Raw genomic sequence first — 18,296 nt, 5'->3', positions numbered from 1 at the left:
AAGCCAGTGAGGGATCATGTCCTCATTGCAGGTGAGGGCCTCTGTGTTGATCTGAGAGGGATACCATGTGCTTTCCGCAGGTAAATCTCACCCTATGAAGATTCTGACAGACATTTTTTTTTTTTTTTAAAGTTAATTGATACCATGTGTATCTCTACTCCCAGTTGCCAGATACACGAATCACAGTGCAGGGGAACTGGGCGGTCCATATTAGAGAGTGAATATAATAAATTCCAAAACAAAAAAGCTTCATCAATAACACATAACGTAAAAGGTACTCTGTTGACTTTTTGATCACTAGTAGCAGTAGCAAGCAATACATATTCCTGGTAATGGTTTCACACTAGTTCGCTGATGAATAGGATGCAATAAGGTGCAAAGAAATACAGCAATGTGCAAAGGCAATGAAGATAAAGAAGACCAAAAGCAAATTAACATGGGTGTAAACAATGCAGCTTTCAAACTTTTAAGAAAAGTCAGATTTGCAAATGTTTTATGAGAAAGGAAATACATTCAACATGTTAGACCTCAAGAATGCACGCAATGTGTTTTGGTGAGAAACACCAAATGCACTTTTGAAGGGCAAATCACTGTAATTGTCACCCATTGAAAGGATTTGACTGTCAATCAGCAGAAAAAGTGTAAAACCTGCTGCAGGATTGCGAATTACAATCATGTGCTTGGACGATACAAAGTTCACAGGAACACTCTGGTAAAAACACATCACTCCTCGTGGTCAAAAACTCCACATGGTACCTTTAACTGACACCACCAGCAGCTGGAATATTCGTTTTTGGAGCACATATAATGAATTAGGAAATAAATCCCTGCCAATATTTTAGTGCGATAAAGCTGTATATATTGCACTTATTGTATTTCACCTTAAAGTTAAAGTTATTGCATGTTGTGTGAAGCAGATCTTTATGTGTCCTTGTTTCCAACAGATGCTGACTGCTGAAGGACTTCTCGCTAAGCTGATCGCAGGGGGCTTCTCTGTTCGTGGCAAAAGTCTGTTTATTTTCTACTAATTGTACACTATTTAATCATCTGAATGAGATGTCTTTACACTCATGAATGTATTTATCCTCCCCAATTTAGCCCTGAGTCTCAAGACAGCCCGCATCCTGTTGACCCTCATGGATGTATCCTTTGCTACTTAGGTTTGCTGCATAGGTCTGGAAGCAGGCAATATCACTACAGTCTCTCAACAGAAGGTATCTGAGGATCTTTGATTCTTCATTTATTGGCTGTAATAAGAGCAATTATGCAATAAGGTGTGGAGCTATATGCTTTCAATTGAATTGCGTTCGTTAACCAGCACTTTCAGGAAGACAAGACTGACGACCTGAATGTGGTGGAGGTCTTCAAACTGGAGCACTATCTGGCCGTTATCAGGAGGGAGTATGTGGAGAGCTACGAGAGCAGGAACCCACCCTCCGTCACTCAAACCCAAATGAAAAAGGCTCTGTCTGCCCGTGGTAATACGTCATATCTTTAAATCAGCCTTTAAGAAAACATTAACTGACTGAGTGGCAAGTCAATCACCCTAATGTCATTTGTGGATTGCTTTTCATCCGTTATTGTCTTCATCGGGCAGAATTCCATTTAGACGATGAAACCTTCAGAGCTCTGTGGCACGAGTACCGCTCCAAAGGTGGGATCGACTACGATGAGTATGTGGCCGTCCTGACAAAACTTCAGATCCTCAGAGGTAATGGGAACCAAATCTAGCTGTGTACAAACTCAACACTACATACTATGAGTGGTGGAAAGTAGCCGCGTACATTGCTGTACTGTTCTGTTAATTTGCGGTACTTGTACTTTACTTGAGTATTTTTTCCATTTTCTGCTACTTCATACTTCTACTCCAATACAGTTCAGAGGAAAATATTGTACTTTTTACTCCCCTACATTTATTTGATAGCTTTAGTTGCTTTGCAGATTCAGGCAAACTCTAATCAACAAATAAATTATAATATTATTATATCAATAAGACTTAACTGAGGTAAAGGTAAGACCACATGTAACAATAACAAACAAAAACAATCCAACTATAATAATCAAAATAATATATACATACATACTTTTGAATAAAGCAAACCTATTTGCCCACTCCAATGTTGATAAGAGCATTAAATACTTGACAAATCTCAAATCTCCCGTTAAGGTACATTTTGAACAGATGAAAAATGTGTGATTAATTTGCGATTAAATATTTGAATCGATTAACAGCCCTGAATAATATACATTATTCTGAAATGGTATATTCTGCAAATTGACTAAACAAAAATTTACAAAATGTTGGACTTTTTCTTGTAACAGAGTATTTTTACAATGTAGTATTGTTACTGAGTACTTATTCTACCGCTGCATACTACTTTTAAGCAGGACTGGGTTTATATGGTGCATCCATGAAGGAAAAGTGGCTAAGTATTATTGAAGATAATCTTCAACATACAGTGTTCAGTGTTTTTTTTTCTCTTTATTGAACATGCTGAATTAATTTCAGACTGTATACGAGCATTATCATGAGGATACATCTTATTATTGTAATATATATATAGAGAGAGAGAGCAGATTCAGCACATATACAGATGTTTAAAGAGTATTGTACATTTTGGGTAAACTTCAGCAAATTAAGGTTATTAATATTTGCTTCCTGTGTCAGATCGATTCCAGGCTCATCTGCTGAGTTTGCCGTGTGACTGCCAAGTCGCCAGTTTCTCTTTCAAGCAGGTGAGTTTGAAAGTTTTCATTAATATTGTCAAAGGAATGGTACTACTACTAATGTAGCAATGGCCCATATGCTGTTTATTTACCTGCAAAGATAAAGATTTCAAGTACACAATAGTATCACTTAATTACTGAAAAGATGTAAAGCTTGTTATGTAGAGATATTATAGAAATAATAAATTTAAAAATGAAAGTAGAATCCATGAATCGTCTCTTCAACTGCAGAACTACTAACTAAAAGTGCAGCTCCCTTCTCCTTTAACACCTGTTCCTTAACTCAACGATGCTCCAACCTGATTGGTAGCCACTGAGAGCCGATTACCACGACTGACAGAAGCCAGTGAATGTTCATATCAGGGACTCCAGGGTCCTTTTCCACAGTCATTATAAAAGATTAAACATATTTTAATTTACCTAATTGTTTACAGTGATGCATGATTACAGCTCATTTTCTTATTACACTCTTAATAATATATGTTTTTCTCTTTTTAGTTCATGAAATCAGCCATAATCTGAGGATCAAGCAGGAGGAGCTGAGAAGAGAAATTAGTAGCATATCTGTTTAGAGCTGTAGGGACCATATATGTGGTTATAGATCATTAACATGTCTTCGTTATTAAAGTACAGAAACATTAAAGTGAAAAATGAGCTGTTGTGTGTTTGAGCGATTTCTTATCAATGTGTGAAGTTTATATTTGTCAGTTTTTATGTGTGTGTTTGTGTATTTTCAGCTTACATATATGAATTCTGTAAAATTGTTATCTCTTACTTACATTAAAAATACTCGGATGAAACAATCATTAAGCTTTTCTACATGTTTCTCTTTATTGTTGATTGGTGAAAAATCTGCAGAAATTATATGTGAACATGATGGTCTATTCTATTACATCAGCATTGTGGATACAATCATACAAGTTAAATGAAAGATTACAGAAAGAAATTACATGAGACTTAATTCCAACGTGCAATTAAAATATCAGCTATCAACCTATAGCTTAGGTAGGTTTAAACGGTACGTAGTGTTGTCATCCAGGTATTTATATGTTAGACCTTTAACAAGCAGTGGGTGTTATACGCTGTCATGGTTTGTTCTTTTGTCCGTCCTCTTCAGCCCCATTGCCACTTCCTCAAAGACTATTCATTCCATCTTTCTTCCCTCTTTGCCCTATTACCTGAGTCCCACACCCATGGACACACCTGCTTCCACTTCCCTCATCTGCTCTGCAATTATCTGACCTTCCCCGCCCACCTCCTCACCTGCATCTCATCGTCTAATCAGTCACTCACTACATAGGCCTACATAGCCTGTTATCGGTCTGCCGGACCCACTGCCATACGGACTTTGATTACTATAAGCTTTTTGTAAATAAATCACTGAACTTTGCCTGCTGACACCTGGTTTACATTATTTATCTTATTATGATCTAGTTTACAAAAAACAAAAATGTCACCTGAACATTCAGTAACAACCTGTTAAATAATCTATGACATGGTCATGTGATATTTCTTGACTTTTAGGTGACACTTGTTCACTTGTATGCTCTTTTACACCGATAGGTGCCCAGTGGATTATGGGAAGCTGAGGCCTATAGGGTTGTCTTTAATACCCTCCTTATACTGAGGTACAGTAGCTATATGTACATTCACAGCAAAAACATATTTGCCCACCTTCACTGTAAAAGAAATCATGATTTTGTCCTCCAAATTGGGGCAAAAAAAGGCTGCATTTCTCTGCCTGTTTTGGAGGACTTTATGGAGCCTGTTATTAATTCAGTCAGGGGGGTTTAGAGGATCCAGTGTCTGACCTGGGACACAGCAAATGTAGAGCTAAATCTGCAACCACTGCAACAAAAAGAGAGCTAAATCTCCATCCAAAGAGAGCTAAATCTGCAACCACTGCAACAAAAAGAGAGCTAAATCTCTACCCAAAGAGAGCTAAATCTGCAACCACTGCAACAAAAAGAGAACTAAATCTCTACCCAAAGAGAGCTAAATCTGCAACCACTGCTACAAAGAGAGCTAAATCTGCAACCACTGCAACAAAAAGACAGCTAAATCTGCATCCAAAGAGAGCTAAATCTGCATCCACTGCTTCAAAAACCTCTTACTAGAACAATGTATTGACAGAAGTACAAGAGTATATAATTCACAACAACCACAAACCAGTCAGAGAGAGAAAACCAATTAAGTTATGTGAATAAATGCAGTCAAGACATGTAATAAACAATGTAACCATAAAATTGGGAAACAATCCAACACATATGTAAAACTCAGCTCATAATTACAATATGATATTTGTTGTTTGTCTTAAATGACAGTCGTTGTTGTTGTTATGGAACGTGTCATTATGAAAATAAGTAGAATCAGATATTAAATAATGAGCTGAATTTGAATTTGACAATTCTTATTTAATTATTTCAAAATGTTATGGTATGTATAATTATGTATACCATAACAGATTTTGTTAATTTATTTAAAAAGCAAACGGTGTTTTTACAATAAAGCAAAATGTGCTTGGAGTCACCCAAGGCAAAAACATAACTTTTTTCATGCACTGGTCAATTTTGAGATTTTGGCCTATGTTGCTTCCATAACAGAAAGAAAGCATAAAAAATACACATTTAGGTGTTTATTTTACTACTTTGTCTATTTGCGTCTGTAGATTTCTCCTAAATTCACCAAAAGTTAGCTTTAGATAATGCCTCATTTGCATATTTAAACATACGATTTCAGAAAACTTGTAATACCAAAAATCATTGTCTTAATGTAAATAATCAACGGGGGAAGTTTCATAGTGATATCTATTAGTTAAATTATTTACCCTAACACCTGGGATGTCTCACCTTAACTAGAGCACATATATTGATTGCAGGTGTTAGCTGTTAGCCTATTATCACTCAGCTTGTTAGTCTTTGTCTCCACTAAAGTATTCTTCCTCATCTCTTTTCCACTGTTGTTATTTAAACTCCGAACCCCTCTCAGAAAGAGAAAAGGAGACCACGTTTTACTGTATCTAACACAAAGACACTGACGAGTTAAGCGGGTCTATCTTAACCCTAAAGGCAGGGTAGACCGGCTCGGTGAACGTGGTGCTGAAGGTGTGGATGTGGGTCAGTTTGTCTGAGCGGATTCTGTAGAAGGACAGAGTGCCAGCAGACCAGTCCAGGTACACTCCCACTCTGTTCGAGATGGGGATATTGATGGGCACCCTTTTGTTTCTGTGAAGGATGGAGTAACCATCATTAGAGCAGCTCAGACTCCAGGACTGATCATTCCTTCCAAGACAGCAGTCGTCACCGGTTCCTCTTCTTCTGATTCCTCTGTAAGCCACTGCTATGTAAACATGTCCTTCCCACTTAACCTCCCAGTAACAGCGACCAGTCAGACCATCGGTACACAGCAGCTGTTTCCAGTAATCAAATCTCTCTGGATCATCAGGATGTGGCTGCGTCTCTTTCCTCACTGTCACCTTCCTGTTGTTGTCAGACAGTATGAGTTTCCTGTTTGCTGTGTTTGGGTCCAGTGTGAGTTCACTGGCGTCTGATGGAGAGAACGAGACAATGTTAGCATTGTCATTGTGAGCGAATAAGCATGGTGATGTTAGTATTTAGCTCAAAGCACCGCTGGGTAGCCTCACAGAGCTGCTAGCAGTACTGTAGACTCTTAAGGGCCCTTTCACACATCCTGCTTCGTTGGGTCTGGACTTCAGGCTTTTCCATTTGAACCAAAATGAGAGGTGTGAAACCTCCCCTGGACCACGGTCTGGACCCAACAGCCGAACCTTTGTCCGACGAAAAGAGGTGGTCTCGGTCTGATTCACACTGACCATGGTTCCGTTCATTTCTAGTGTGATTTTTTTTGTTGAATCTTAGCTATATGCCAGCTGTAACATGGAGCCAGTGTAGTGAACGGACAGGTAAGTGGTGTGGAAATACTTGGGGAGAATGAACCCCAGATGGGCTGCAGCATTTTGAACTAGTTGCAGAGGTCTGCTGGCAGACACAGACAAGGAGGAAACTGCAGTAGTCCAGGCAGGAGATGGCATGAGCCTCTTTGAGCACTTTGGCTGCCACCTCATTGAGGAAGGGATGAATCATCCTGATGTACGAAATCAATTTACAGCAATGTTTTCTAAGAACGACGTTCGTCATCCTTGGTCACACCATCAATGCACGGTCACACATGCGCGAAATTCATATTTGCCTCCCGTTCATTCCAATCTATCTGGTGTGAAGGTGCGAAAAAACGTTTGCTTCTTCGCATTCGTGTGGAGTTCAACTTTGGTGAACTTGCAGTTCGAATATCACCTCGACAGGCGATGAGAGAGCAGAGAGCAGCTCTCGAAGACTCATGGTTGTCAATCAAAATCAATTGTGTATTACCTCTTGTCATATTTTAAAACGACTAGGGCTGTCAAAGTTAACGTGATAATAATGTGCTACCACAATTTGTGGTAGTAGCGGCTCAGTTGTAAAGCTAGAGCAAAGATAATGGCATCATATGAAACTACAGAACCTAAGGAATCCATTGGTACCAACCAATTGGTACAATGTCATATGAGCTTGTCGCAAAGGACGTTAAATAATGCACCAAACTTATGCTAAATTTTGTCAAGGTTTGCCATATAAAGATTTGAGCATATTTGTTATGCTAAATGCAGTACCTGTGAGGGTTTCTGGACACGATTTGTCATTGTTTTGTGTTGTTAATTGATTTCCAATAATAAATGTATACAGTACATACATTTGCATAAACAAAGAATATTTGCACACTTTCATGTTGATAAAAGTATTAAATACTTGACAAATCTCCTTTTAAGGTACACTTTGAACAGATAAAAACATGTGCAATTAATGTGCGATTTATCACCATTAACTATGGACAATCATGTGATTAATTGCGAGTAAACATTTTAAACAATTAACAGCCCTAAAAAAAAAAAACACACACTTACACTTCTTCAGACCAGATATCATTGACTGTGATCCACCATGGTCCACCCTGGTGCAAAAACAAAGTCAGATCAGCACTTAACAAACTGAATGACTTTTATTTGCTTATTTTAACCTCCTGACTCAAACAAACTCAATCTACACCCTTGTGACTTGTCTGTCCATACCTGAGAGTGCCCAGTCTCCAGCTGGGATCCTCCAGTCCAGCAGAAAGTAGCATCCTGCCCGAGTCTCCTGGATGATTGTAGCTCAGGTCCAGCTCTCTCAGATAGGAGTGGTTGGATTTCAGAGCAGAGGCCAGATAGGTACAGCCTTTCTTTGTGATCAGACAACCTGAGAGCCTACACACACACACACACGCACACGCACACGCACACGCACACGCACACACAGTTAGGAGTATTGTTTTTATTTTACTTGTTCCTGCTTTTTATGGGAACTGCTTTTGCAATTACTTTTTGTAAACAAGAGTTTTGTGAAAAACAAGGCTTAAAGCCCCGTTTTTTCAAATCTAAACCACAATTCTACTGACTCCTCTCCAACTTACTAGGGAGCACTATTTTTACACTTGTTTACCGTTGTTGTGCACTGTAGTGCTGTAGTATAGCCTGCAAGTCCACACAGTTCCCAAGAACTAGAAGAGCAACTTATTGTCTGGAAATATATAACATAATATGTATTTCCACCCAATGTTTGCTGTGCATACTATGGTCTTCCAGCCCGTTCTCATTCCCAGGGCATTTTTACTGTAAAAACATAGTAATTTTAAGACCAACCGTATTGGTTTTTCCTAAACCTACTTAGGTGGTTTTGTAGCCTAAACCTAAGCAAGTGTTTTTGTTTAATTCTCAACATTAAGCACGTGTTTACTGCGTTGGGATGAGAATGTGTTGGGTCATCTGTCGAACAAACTGATGAATCCTGACCTGAGAACCTCCAGTCTACAATGTGGACTCTCCAACCCAGCACAGAGAAGCTTCACTCCTGCATCCTGCAGGTTGTTGTGACTCAGGTCCAGCTCTCTCAGACTGGAGGACGGGGAACTGAGAACGGAGGACAGGGCTTCACAGCTTCTCTCTGACAGATTACAGCAACTCAGCCTAAAGAAGCATTAGAAACAGAAAAGAAACTGTAAGATTATTTTTATTATCTTAATACATTTAATTTATTTAGTTAGTTTTTAACCTACAGAGCTTTAGTGGAGGCTTTGACCACTGGCAGCAGCCTCAGAAGAGCCTCCTCTGAAGAGGAGTATTTCTTCAGGTCAAACACGTCCAGGTCTTTTTCTGAAGAGAGCAAAATGAAAGCCAGAGCTGACCACTGAACAGGAGAGAGATCACATTTGGGCAGATGTGTTGAACACAGGCACTGTTGGATCTCCTTCACTAGAGAAGGGCCATTCAGTTCATTCAGACAGTGAAACAGATTGATGCTTCTCTCTGCAGGGAGATTCCCATGGATCTTCTCCTTGATGTACTGGACTGTTTCCTGATTGGTCAGTGAGCTGCTTCCTGTCTGTGTCACCAGGCCTCGTAGGAGAGTCTGATTGGTCTCCAGTGAAAGACCAAGGAGGAAGCGGAGGAACAGGTCCAGGTGTCCATTTGGACTCTGTAAGGCCTTGTCCACAGCACTCTGATAGAGGAGTTCAGGTTTGACTCTGAACCATCTAGACAACAGGGAAGTGGATTTTTCTTCTGACAGCAGATTGACACCAGAGTTGATTAACGTCAGATGGACATGAAGAGCAGCCAGAAACTCTTGAACGCTCAGGTGGACGAAGCAGAACACCTTATCCTGGTACAGCCCTCTTTCCTCTTGAAAGATCTGTGTGAACACTCCTGAGTACACCGACGCTGCCGTGACATCGATGCCACACTCTGTGAGGTCGGAGTCATAGAATATCAGGTTGCCTTTCTGCAGCTGTTCAAAAGCCAGTTTTCCCAGAGACACAATCATCTTCCTGCTCTGTGGAGTCCAGGGTGGATCTGTCTCAGCTCCTCCATCATACTTGATGTTCTTCACTTTGGACTGAACCACCAAGAAGTGGATGTACAGCTCAGTAATCGTCTTGGGCAGCGCTCCTCCCTCTCTGGTCTTCAACACCTCCTCCAGAACTGTAGCAGTGATCCAGCAGAAGACTGGGATGTGGCACATGATATGGAGGCTTTGTGATTTCTTGATGTGGGAGATGATTCTGCCGACCTGCTCCTCATCTCTGAATCTTTTCCTGAAGTAATCCTCCTTCTGTGGGTTGGTGAACCCTCTGACCTCTGTCACCGTGTCAACACACGCAGGAGGGATCTGATTGGCTGCTGCGAGTCGTGTGGTTATCCAGAGGCGAGCAGAGGGAAGCAGTTTCCCCCCGATGAGGTTTGTCAGCAGCACATCCACTGAGACGGACTCTGTGACATCAGTCAGGATCTCATTGTTGTGGAAGTCCAGAGGAAGTCGACACTCGTCCAGACCGTCAAAGATGAACAAACAAACAAACTCTTCAAACCTGCAGATTCCCGCTTCTTTGGTTTCGGTAAAGAAGTGATGAACGAGCTCCACCAAGCTGTACTTCTTCTCTTTCAGCACATTCAGCTCTCTGAAAGTGAATGGAAATGTGAACTGTATGTCCTGGTTGAATTTGTCTTCAGCCCAGTCCAGAGTGAACTTCTGCGTTAAGACTGTTTTCCCGATGCCAGCCACTCCCGTGGTCATCACTGTTCTGACTGGTTCATCTCTTCCAGGTGAGGGTTTAAAGATGTCTTCCAATCTGATTGTTGTCTCTGGTCTGGTTGGTTTCCTGAATGCCATTTCAATCTGTCTGACCTCATGTTCATCACTGACCTCTGCAGTCCCTCCCTCTGTGATGTAGAGCTCTGTGTAGATCTGATTCAGAAGGTCTGGATTTCCTGCTTTAGCAATACCCTCAAACACACACTGAAACCTCTTCTTCAGATTAGATTTGAGTTTACGGCGGCACTCTGCAGCAGCAAGAGTTTCTATAAGGAAAAACGACATAATATATTGGATTACATTCGATTTTCAGGTCAATTCTGACACAATGATTGCAATATGGAGCTGTCGTGAGATCCAAACACGCATCTCGTACTATGATAATGCTCTGCTAGCGACTAGGCAATGGTCAAGTGTGGTTTTATATGACTGACAGGGTTAGCGTGTTGCCCCAATTTCGATATAAGTTTATGTAATTGTGTCATCAAAAGTATTGAAAGGTTTACAGGTTTACAGGAAGACAGAACAGTGCGTCCCATGGATGCGTCGATAGTGAGATTACTGAATCTCAAAGCCATTTTCTGCAGTACATGCAGTACTGTAGAAAAACGTGTACCGTCACGTCTTCAAAATTTGGGCATTGACTTGGTACCTAGGTATCGGTTCTCGTGACATCCCTACACGTGACATTGTCTAGGGACATCTCCATTTTCAGCTGGACAAACAGCTATAGCCAGTTTGTGTGCAGCCATGAAGAATTCATAGTTCTGATGCAAGAGTTGCACAGCATATTTACAGTACATTTTAGATGTGTAAATCTACCATTTTAACATTTATTAAAAGCCTCTTACTGTTCTGCAGAGAGTCAGCCAGCTCCACCTGCTTCTTCCTCCTCAGGAAGTGCTGTGTGATCTTCAGAAATGCCTCTCTGCTGCTCCTCCTCTGCTCTTCCTCTTCACCATCAACCACCTCCTCGTCCTCATCTTGGCTCTCTAAGCATTCTGGGTAATCTGGACTCAAAACCCTTCGGAACTTCTTAAGCTCGTTCTTCGCAAAAGCAACAATGTCCTCTTCAAGTGTCTGGAATAAAACAATATTCAATTAATTTTCAACTTTATTAACTTAAAGGTATAATATGTTACATTTGTCGGTTTAAACAAACAGAATTCAAACTTGGCTCAACGAGAGAGCAGTGGTGTTCGAGCGAGCTATAGAGTGAATGAAGAGAGGGAGCGGCGTTAGTGGGAACAAAGCAGCGAATCAGAGAAATAAAACGTTACTTTCTGATTGTTTCACGGAGGGTACGTTCTAAAGCACAAATACACATACCCACACCTCCACATCTCCTCACAACCGTGTGGGAAGATGCTGCTATCCTGAATTATGAATGAATGCAGCAAAGGGTAGGTTTCATCCTGTCCGCTGTGGCTCAGCACTGCTCGCAGTCAAACTCAAACTGACACATCGATAGCAGCAGCACACAGCAGAGGAGAAACGGGGGCAGGGAAACACTGGAGCCCATGCACATAAAAACACACAACCCGTTCTCATCCGTCAAATATATGATTTGTATCGAAGAGGATTGTAGCTTGTTTGCTAACATTGTTGTTGTTTTTTAGGAAATTCCTGCATATAATACCTTTAACTCTCTTTCTAAAGTCATACAACACATTTTGAAAAATATGCTTATGACTGATTTCCCCTCCAGTCAAAAAAACTCCTCAATCTGTTTGTCCTTCACTTCTCTATCCTGACCCTTGCAGACCCCTTAACATCGATTTAACTGTCCGACAGGAGGTGAGGAAGGTCCCTATCCAAGGCGTCGCTATAAAGGCACTTTCTTAGCTATTTCTCAATAAGAAATATTGTCCATGCCCAAGTGTTTGTGGATTTTGTTTAATTTTTGGGATGGAGACACAACACGTCAGTTAGCAGAGTTAGAGTAAGAAAAGTGTACAATGGTGCCTGGATCCTGTCTTGTCATCTTGTTTACAAGTGTGTTAACTACTAGTTTAAGGTGGGCTTGTACAGTACACACCATAAATATGGAGTCCAGCTCTGTTTGACGACCAGTGACAACCTCTGACGTCTCCTGGAGAACTCTGTGGAGAGAACATGATCCATTAGTAATGACGACTGGACTGTTTTCATGTGTAACTGAACACTGAACAATGTTAGTAGAAACATACGCCAGTGACTTGAACACACAGCTTGTTAAGGAGAAACTGTTTTCTCATGCTATCTTGCAACTTGAGCAAAACCAAAGGTTTGACAAAAGATGGGATGTTATGTAGACATTGGAAGTACATTGCATTTCCAGAAAAAAAAATATATTTTTGTTGTGATGACTTGTAAAGAAATGTTGCACTGCACATTATGGCAACTCTTCTTCCAAAACTATGTGTGCTGCAATGTTAAAGGAAGAGTTCAACACATCGGGAAACATGCGCAAAGTATATTTATAAAATATGGTTATACCCCTTTATTTGTGCTAAAAATGTTCTCTCAACTTACTTAGAAACTGAATCTTGCCGTTTGAAAGCCATAGGGTAATCCATGGACTTGTCACTCTTCATGGACACACAGGTTGGTGCAGGAGAATCAGCTCTTTCCTGCTCAGTCCTGAAAGAAGCGAAGCATTGACAGACAGGTGGAGAAAGAAGGTGGGTGTTAAGAGTTACAACACACAGCGAACCAAATTTCAGTCAGACCTCAAAAAACATTTTCTGTTTAAGGAAATTCAGATGAAAACAATTGAAAAATGTGCACTAATTGAACCTCTCTGACACTTTAAGGTGGACAGTTCTCAACTCAAGGTGATCATGCGTTGCCATCATTGCTCAAGTATTTAGCTTTAATCTTTGAACATACAAACCCCCTGGTCTGAGGACCTGATGCTCCTACTCTTCTAAATTCAAAGGGCCATCGCCATGGAACTTGGCAAGTAACTTTTTGAAAACGAAGGTGGCGAGTAGCCAATGAAGAGGAGCAACGTCCTGTTTTGGTTTTAACGTGATGCTGCAGAATTCTGCGTTACACGTCCATTCATCCATCAATCCGTTTCTGGTGGCTTATCTAAGTCCGGGTCTTGGTGGTAGCAGGCTAAGCAAAGCAGCCTACCTTTCCTTCTCCCTATACTTCCTTTACTTTCTCATGAGTGACCCCAGAGGGATCCCAGGCGTCATTGGATACATATCACTCCAGTGTTCTGGTGCATCTCCACAGAAAAGTGTACCGGGTGCATCACATTTAAGAAAGATTAAAAGACGAGGCAGACAGATTTAAATCAACAATTCATTAATGTTACACCAGTGTTATATAATATAGCTACACCCCTTCATAGAGAATTTGTGCTAAAAATGCTGATAAAAGTGCTTACTTAGAAACTGAATCTTGCATCTTGCAATCTTTGAAAACCATAGGGTAATCCATGGATTTGTTACTCTTCATGGACACACAGCTTGGTGCAGGAGATTCAGCTCTTTCCTGCTCAGTCCTGAAAGAAATGGAGCATTGAAAGACAAGTGGAAGTATATGTATAGCTCAATGACTGAAGAACAATGTTGTGTGTTACCTCACATAGCAAACAAATTTAAAGTTTTACTCCAATGTTCTTGTGGATCTCCACAGGGAAGTGTCCAGGAGGAAACTAATCTACTGTGCACGCGAATCCCTTCTTCTTCAGTTTATCTCGAATGGCTTTATAAACATCACTATTTTTGTGGACTTCATTTAGCATATTCTGTTTGTTTTCTTTGGCCCAGATGACAACCAAACATCGGTGTTCTGCAGAAGTCCACGTCCGTCCTTTCCCACTCATGTTAACCTGTTTTTAACCTGTGTCCATCTCAACAGATGCCCACGCAGGCAGCCTGCGTTTTGGATTACTTCCTGCAACTGGGTTGGATTACGTTCTCACTGCAATCGAACCGCACTACACTTGCTTGGAAGCGATGCAAAACCACCTCTTGCAAGCGGTCTCGGACCGGCTGTTTTGGTCTGCACCAGAGATCGATTAAAACGGACAAAATGTTGGCTTGTGAAATCACCCTTAGAAAATTTGTGCTCAAAAAGTTCTGTTGACTTACTTAGAACTTGAATCTTGTCGTTTGAAGACCATAGGGTAATCCATGGACTTGTTACTCTTCATGGACACACAGCTTGGCACAGAAGAATCTGCCCTTTGCTGCTCGGTCCTGAAAGAAATGTAGCATTGACAGAAAGGTGAAGAAAGACTGTGAAAAAAGATGGTATGTGCTACAAGTTACCACACATAGCAAACCAAATTTCAGTCAGACCTCAGAAACCATTTTCTGTTCAAGAAAATGCAGATGAAAACAAATGTGTCTTAAGATGATTTTTAAAAATGTGCACTAATTCGACCTCTCTGACACTTTCAGGTAGACGGTTCATCATGCTTTTGTATCTCCACAGGGAAGTATCCAAGAAGAAATATATATGTATGTATAAATCTAAAGAAACAAAGTTACCATCTTTTGACTAGAAGCTAAATGCTATGAATCCCAGAGACAGAGTCTGAATGAGTAATATCCCCTCCTTCCTCAAAAACTGGGCGTCAACAGTCAGACTTTTCTGACTCATGACAGTGGAATGATTTCACACTGAGCTCTGACATGCACAGTTAAAACTTAAACTTTATTAGAATCATCGTATCCGTAAATTTAAATTAGAATAATTTAGGAGCAATGGTCTGCTGTAAAGCGCCCAGGGTTAAGTGTCTCCCTCAAGGACACTACGACACGCAGACAGTAGAAGCTGGAGATCGAACCGCCAACCTTGTGGTTAAAGGACGACCCACTCAACCCACTGAGCTACATCCGCCCCTAGCCCCTAGCAAGATCTTCATCTTACCTCTCAGGACCGGTCCAGTTCTCATGTTCCTCAGACAGAGTGGTGCCGGACGGTGGGACTCCCCCATCTTCCTCCTCAGACTGTCTCATGGTAGAAAGCACACCTTTACGCAAACACACCAAACATGCTAAATATTAGCCAGATCAATTAATTACAAGGTCTTAATTACAATCAATCATGTCCATAAAATTCCCATGATAAATCTAGTAAAAATTTGTGACATTACATGAAAAAAATCTAAATTACAACAATGTAGTCCAACAAGTCCCGCCTTCAAATTTAAATTGGATTATTTAGAGTGGACACAATTGGTTGATTAATCAATTAGTTTATCTGTAGAAAAATAAACGGCAACTTCTCCAAAGTGGGGCTTTGCTGTTTTTATCTGTTTTATATTATTGTAAACTGAACATCTTTTGAGATTTAAACAAAATAAGGTAGCTAAAGAAAACACCTTGTTCTCATAATAGACTAACATATTAATCAATTCATAGAAGAAAAAAAAATCAGTCGATTAATCAATAATTTAAGAAATCCTTAATTTCAACCCTAGAATTATGATTACTTATGCCTATTAATGTTGGAGCTGGTCGAGATGGAGATGACTTGAACTACTTTATAGATAATCAATACATTTATCGTATTCTATAAACTGATTATAAGTTTTGTATATAAAATATTTATCTGCAAAGTAACAAGCTATAGTAACTATAGATGTAAAAGTACTTATATTCCACTGCTGCTCTTTAGTTTTACAGACTTTGGTTGTGTTCCTGTTTAATCGTGTTAATAAAGAAAATATTAATTTAGATTTCACTCAAAACAATCAGGAAAATAAATACCTGTTGATGACTTCCTCCTACATCCACATCAAGTGACCAAGAAGTTCTGCTTTCTTCAGGAAAGGAAAGATTGACAGAGAGATGAAGTTAATTCTTTCCTACAAATCAGCTGAGTCACTTCACCTGACACTGTTTTCACAACTTCACCATGAAAAAAACATCAGTTTGTTATTGTAGAATCATAATCATGTGTGCAAAGTAGTCTCAGATCATGTGGTGCTTACAGCAAGTATTACAGCAGCTTCCATCCTTATGGTTACATTACTGCCACTATCCCCATTATCCATTAAAAGCCTGCTCTTTACTCCTGTCTCTCTCTGTGGGACTGTCATCGTGTCCTGTTTCCCTGACAAATATTTCCTATATGTTTTCTCTTCTTTCCCATTTCTTGTGGTATTCCTCACAATTAAACATAAATTAATGTGTTTTTGTATCCCAGTGTGTCGACATCGATGCTGTTTTTGTCAAGCTAATAAAAAATACAAACCCACAAGAGCATGATATATGTACCTAATTTACTGTGTTTATTTCATCAGTGGCGGAAGAAGTACTCCGATTTTGTACTTAAATAAAAGTAGTAATACCACAGCGTAGAAATACTCTGTTACAAGTAAAAGTCCTGCATTCAAAATGTTACTTAAGTAAAAGTATGTAAGTACTAGCATCAATCAATCCTCCACATTTTACAATGAATATATATATATATATATATATATATACATACACACACACACAAAATGGACCATTTCAGAATAATATAGTAGCCTACTGAATTATGTGTTGCAGCTGGTGGAGCGGATTTGAACTATATATATATACATATAGGAAAGATTTATTATTTTAATCATAATTTGTTGATTAGAATTTGGACTATTAATTTAATCTGCAAAGTAATTTGCCTGTGAAAGGCTAGTCGAGTAGAAATACAGTACAGTAGGCTATACTGTAAGAAACAGGAAATGGAAATACTCAAGTAAAGTACCTCAGGTAGTTGACTAAATGTATGCTCATTTATAATATTTTTTATAATGTATTATTGTTTGACTATTAACCATTTTAGAACAAATGTCTCAATCTCTCAGAGGACACTACATGATAGGCTGCTATAAAACAGAAAGTAATTAATGTAAGGAGTCTGAACCTGAGGCTATATCAGTAGGAGGCCTACAGCTTTCAATTTGTTGTGTAATGTTGTAATGCACATAAACATCACCATAAACAGTCGCATTAACGGGTTAGAAAGCAGTTTAAGAACATTTTCAGGTCAACTTTAGTCCCCTTTGTGCAGTAAACCCGAGGCTAAACGTGGCCTAGATCAGGGGTGCCCAATACGTCGATCGCGATCTACCGGTCGATCGCAAAGGTAGTGTGGGTAGATCGCATGGCATTAAAAAAAAAAAAAAAAAAAAATTTTTTTTTTTTTTTTTTTAAATAGACGTCAGCCAACAAATTGCAACACTGTTTCACCTGAACTCATCTGGAGTGGAGGATGAGATTTTGACACTACAAGCTGACATTCAGCTTCAGTCCAGGGCTCATGGACAGTTCTGGAACTTACTCACAGAGGGAAAGTACCTCAACATGAGGAAATGTGCTACCTCCTTGACTGCATTATTCGGCTCCACTTATTTATGCGAGTCAGCCTTTTCCCACATGAAGATTATTAAGTCCAAATACCGTTCCACCTTGACTGATGATCATTTGGAAGTGTGCTTGAGGCTGGCTATCAGCAGCTACTGTCTGGCTGATTCCATTCAGTGCAAGTCATCAGAGTAAGGTAATGACAAAACATGTACAGAGTATATTGTACAATATGGGTTCATGCAGTTATGCAAGGTACACCAACATATATTGTACATATAAAGAATACTCAATATATTTATAAATAAATATATGTTTTGCATTTTTATAGTAGGTAGATCATTTTGACTTGGTCATTTTATAAGTAGCTCGCATGCGGAAAAAGTGTGTGCACCCCTGGTCTAGATACATGATTAACGTTATATTGAATTTCTATAATATTCTATTATAAACTTGATAACGGTGCAGCACCACTAACACAAAATATGTGGTAAGATCGAAAGAACAAAGTATGAAACACTGTTTAATGTGTGTTATGTTACCGTCTCTGTGCAGTTAGTTATTTTCTCCACGTCGAAAAGAGGAAGTGAAA

General features: G+C 39.7%; 2 protein-coding genes across 6 annotated transcripts in view; one reads left to right on the top strand and one right to left on the bottom strand.

Annotated features, from left to right (window-relative positions):
* Positions 1-3,537, top strand: part of LOC119497334 — an 8,344-nt gene extending 4,807 nt beyond the window's left edge. Inside the window, exons 6-11 of the mRNA XM_037785393.1 lie at positions 945-1,008; positions 1,099-1,142; positions 1,328-1,478; positions 1,598-1,711; positions 2,669-2,736; positions 3,226-3,537. Coding sequence (XP_037641321.1) covers positions 945-1,008; positions 1,099-1,142; positions 1,328-1,478; positions 1,598-1,711; positions 2,669-2,736; positions 3,226-3,249 — 465 coding nt within the window. The 3' untranslated portion in view covers positions 3,250-3,537. The remainder of the gene's footprint in view (positions 1-944; positions 1,009-1,098; positions 1,143-1,327; positions 1,479-1,597; positions 1,712-2,668; positions 2,737-3,225) is intronic.
* Positions 3,534-18,296, bottom strand: LOC119497329 (NLR family CARD domain-containing protein 3-like). Of its 5 annotated transcripts, XM_037785382.1 has the most exons (13): positions 18,247-18,296; positions 16,124-16,176; positions 15,282-15,384; positions 14,498-14,605; positions 13,789-13,905; positions 12,924-13,031; positions 12,448-12,511; positions 11,261-11,489; positions 8,875-10,675; positions 8,612-8,785; positions 7,853-8,026; positions 7,688-7,734; positions 3,534-6,273 (listed from the first exon to the last, which is right to left on the bottom strand). In XM_037785382.1, the coding sequence occupies exons 3-13, from the start codon at positions 15,368-15,370 to the stop codon at positions 5,747-5,749; spliced, it is 3,438 nt and encodes a 1,145-aa protein (XP_037641310.1). In that variant the 5' UTR covers positions 15,371-15,384; positions 16,124-16,176; positions 18,247-18,296; the 3' UTR covers positions 3,534-5,746. The 5 variants fall into 5 exon arrangements, with proteins under 5 accessions (XP_037641310.1, XP_037641312.1, XP_037641313.1 ...); XM_037785384.1 differs by lacking the exon at positions 12,924-13,031; XM_037785385.1 differs by lacking the exon at positions 13,789-13,905.

This window comes from Sebastes umbrosus, chromosome 11 (genome assembly GCF_015220745.1).
Source record: "Sebastes umbrosus isolate fSebUmb1 chromosome 11, fSebUmb1.pri, whole genome shotgun sequence".
Taxonomy (NCBI): domain Eukaryota; kingdom Metazoa; phylum Chordata; class Actinopteri; order Perciformes; family Sebastidae; genus Sebastes; species Sebastes umbrosus.
The sequence above is the reverse complement of the archived record's forward strand: the minus strand, read 5'-3'. Positions and strand labels throughout refer to the sequence as shown.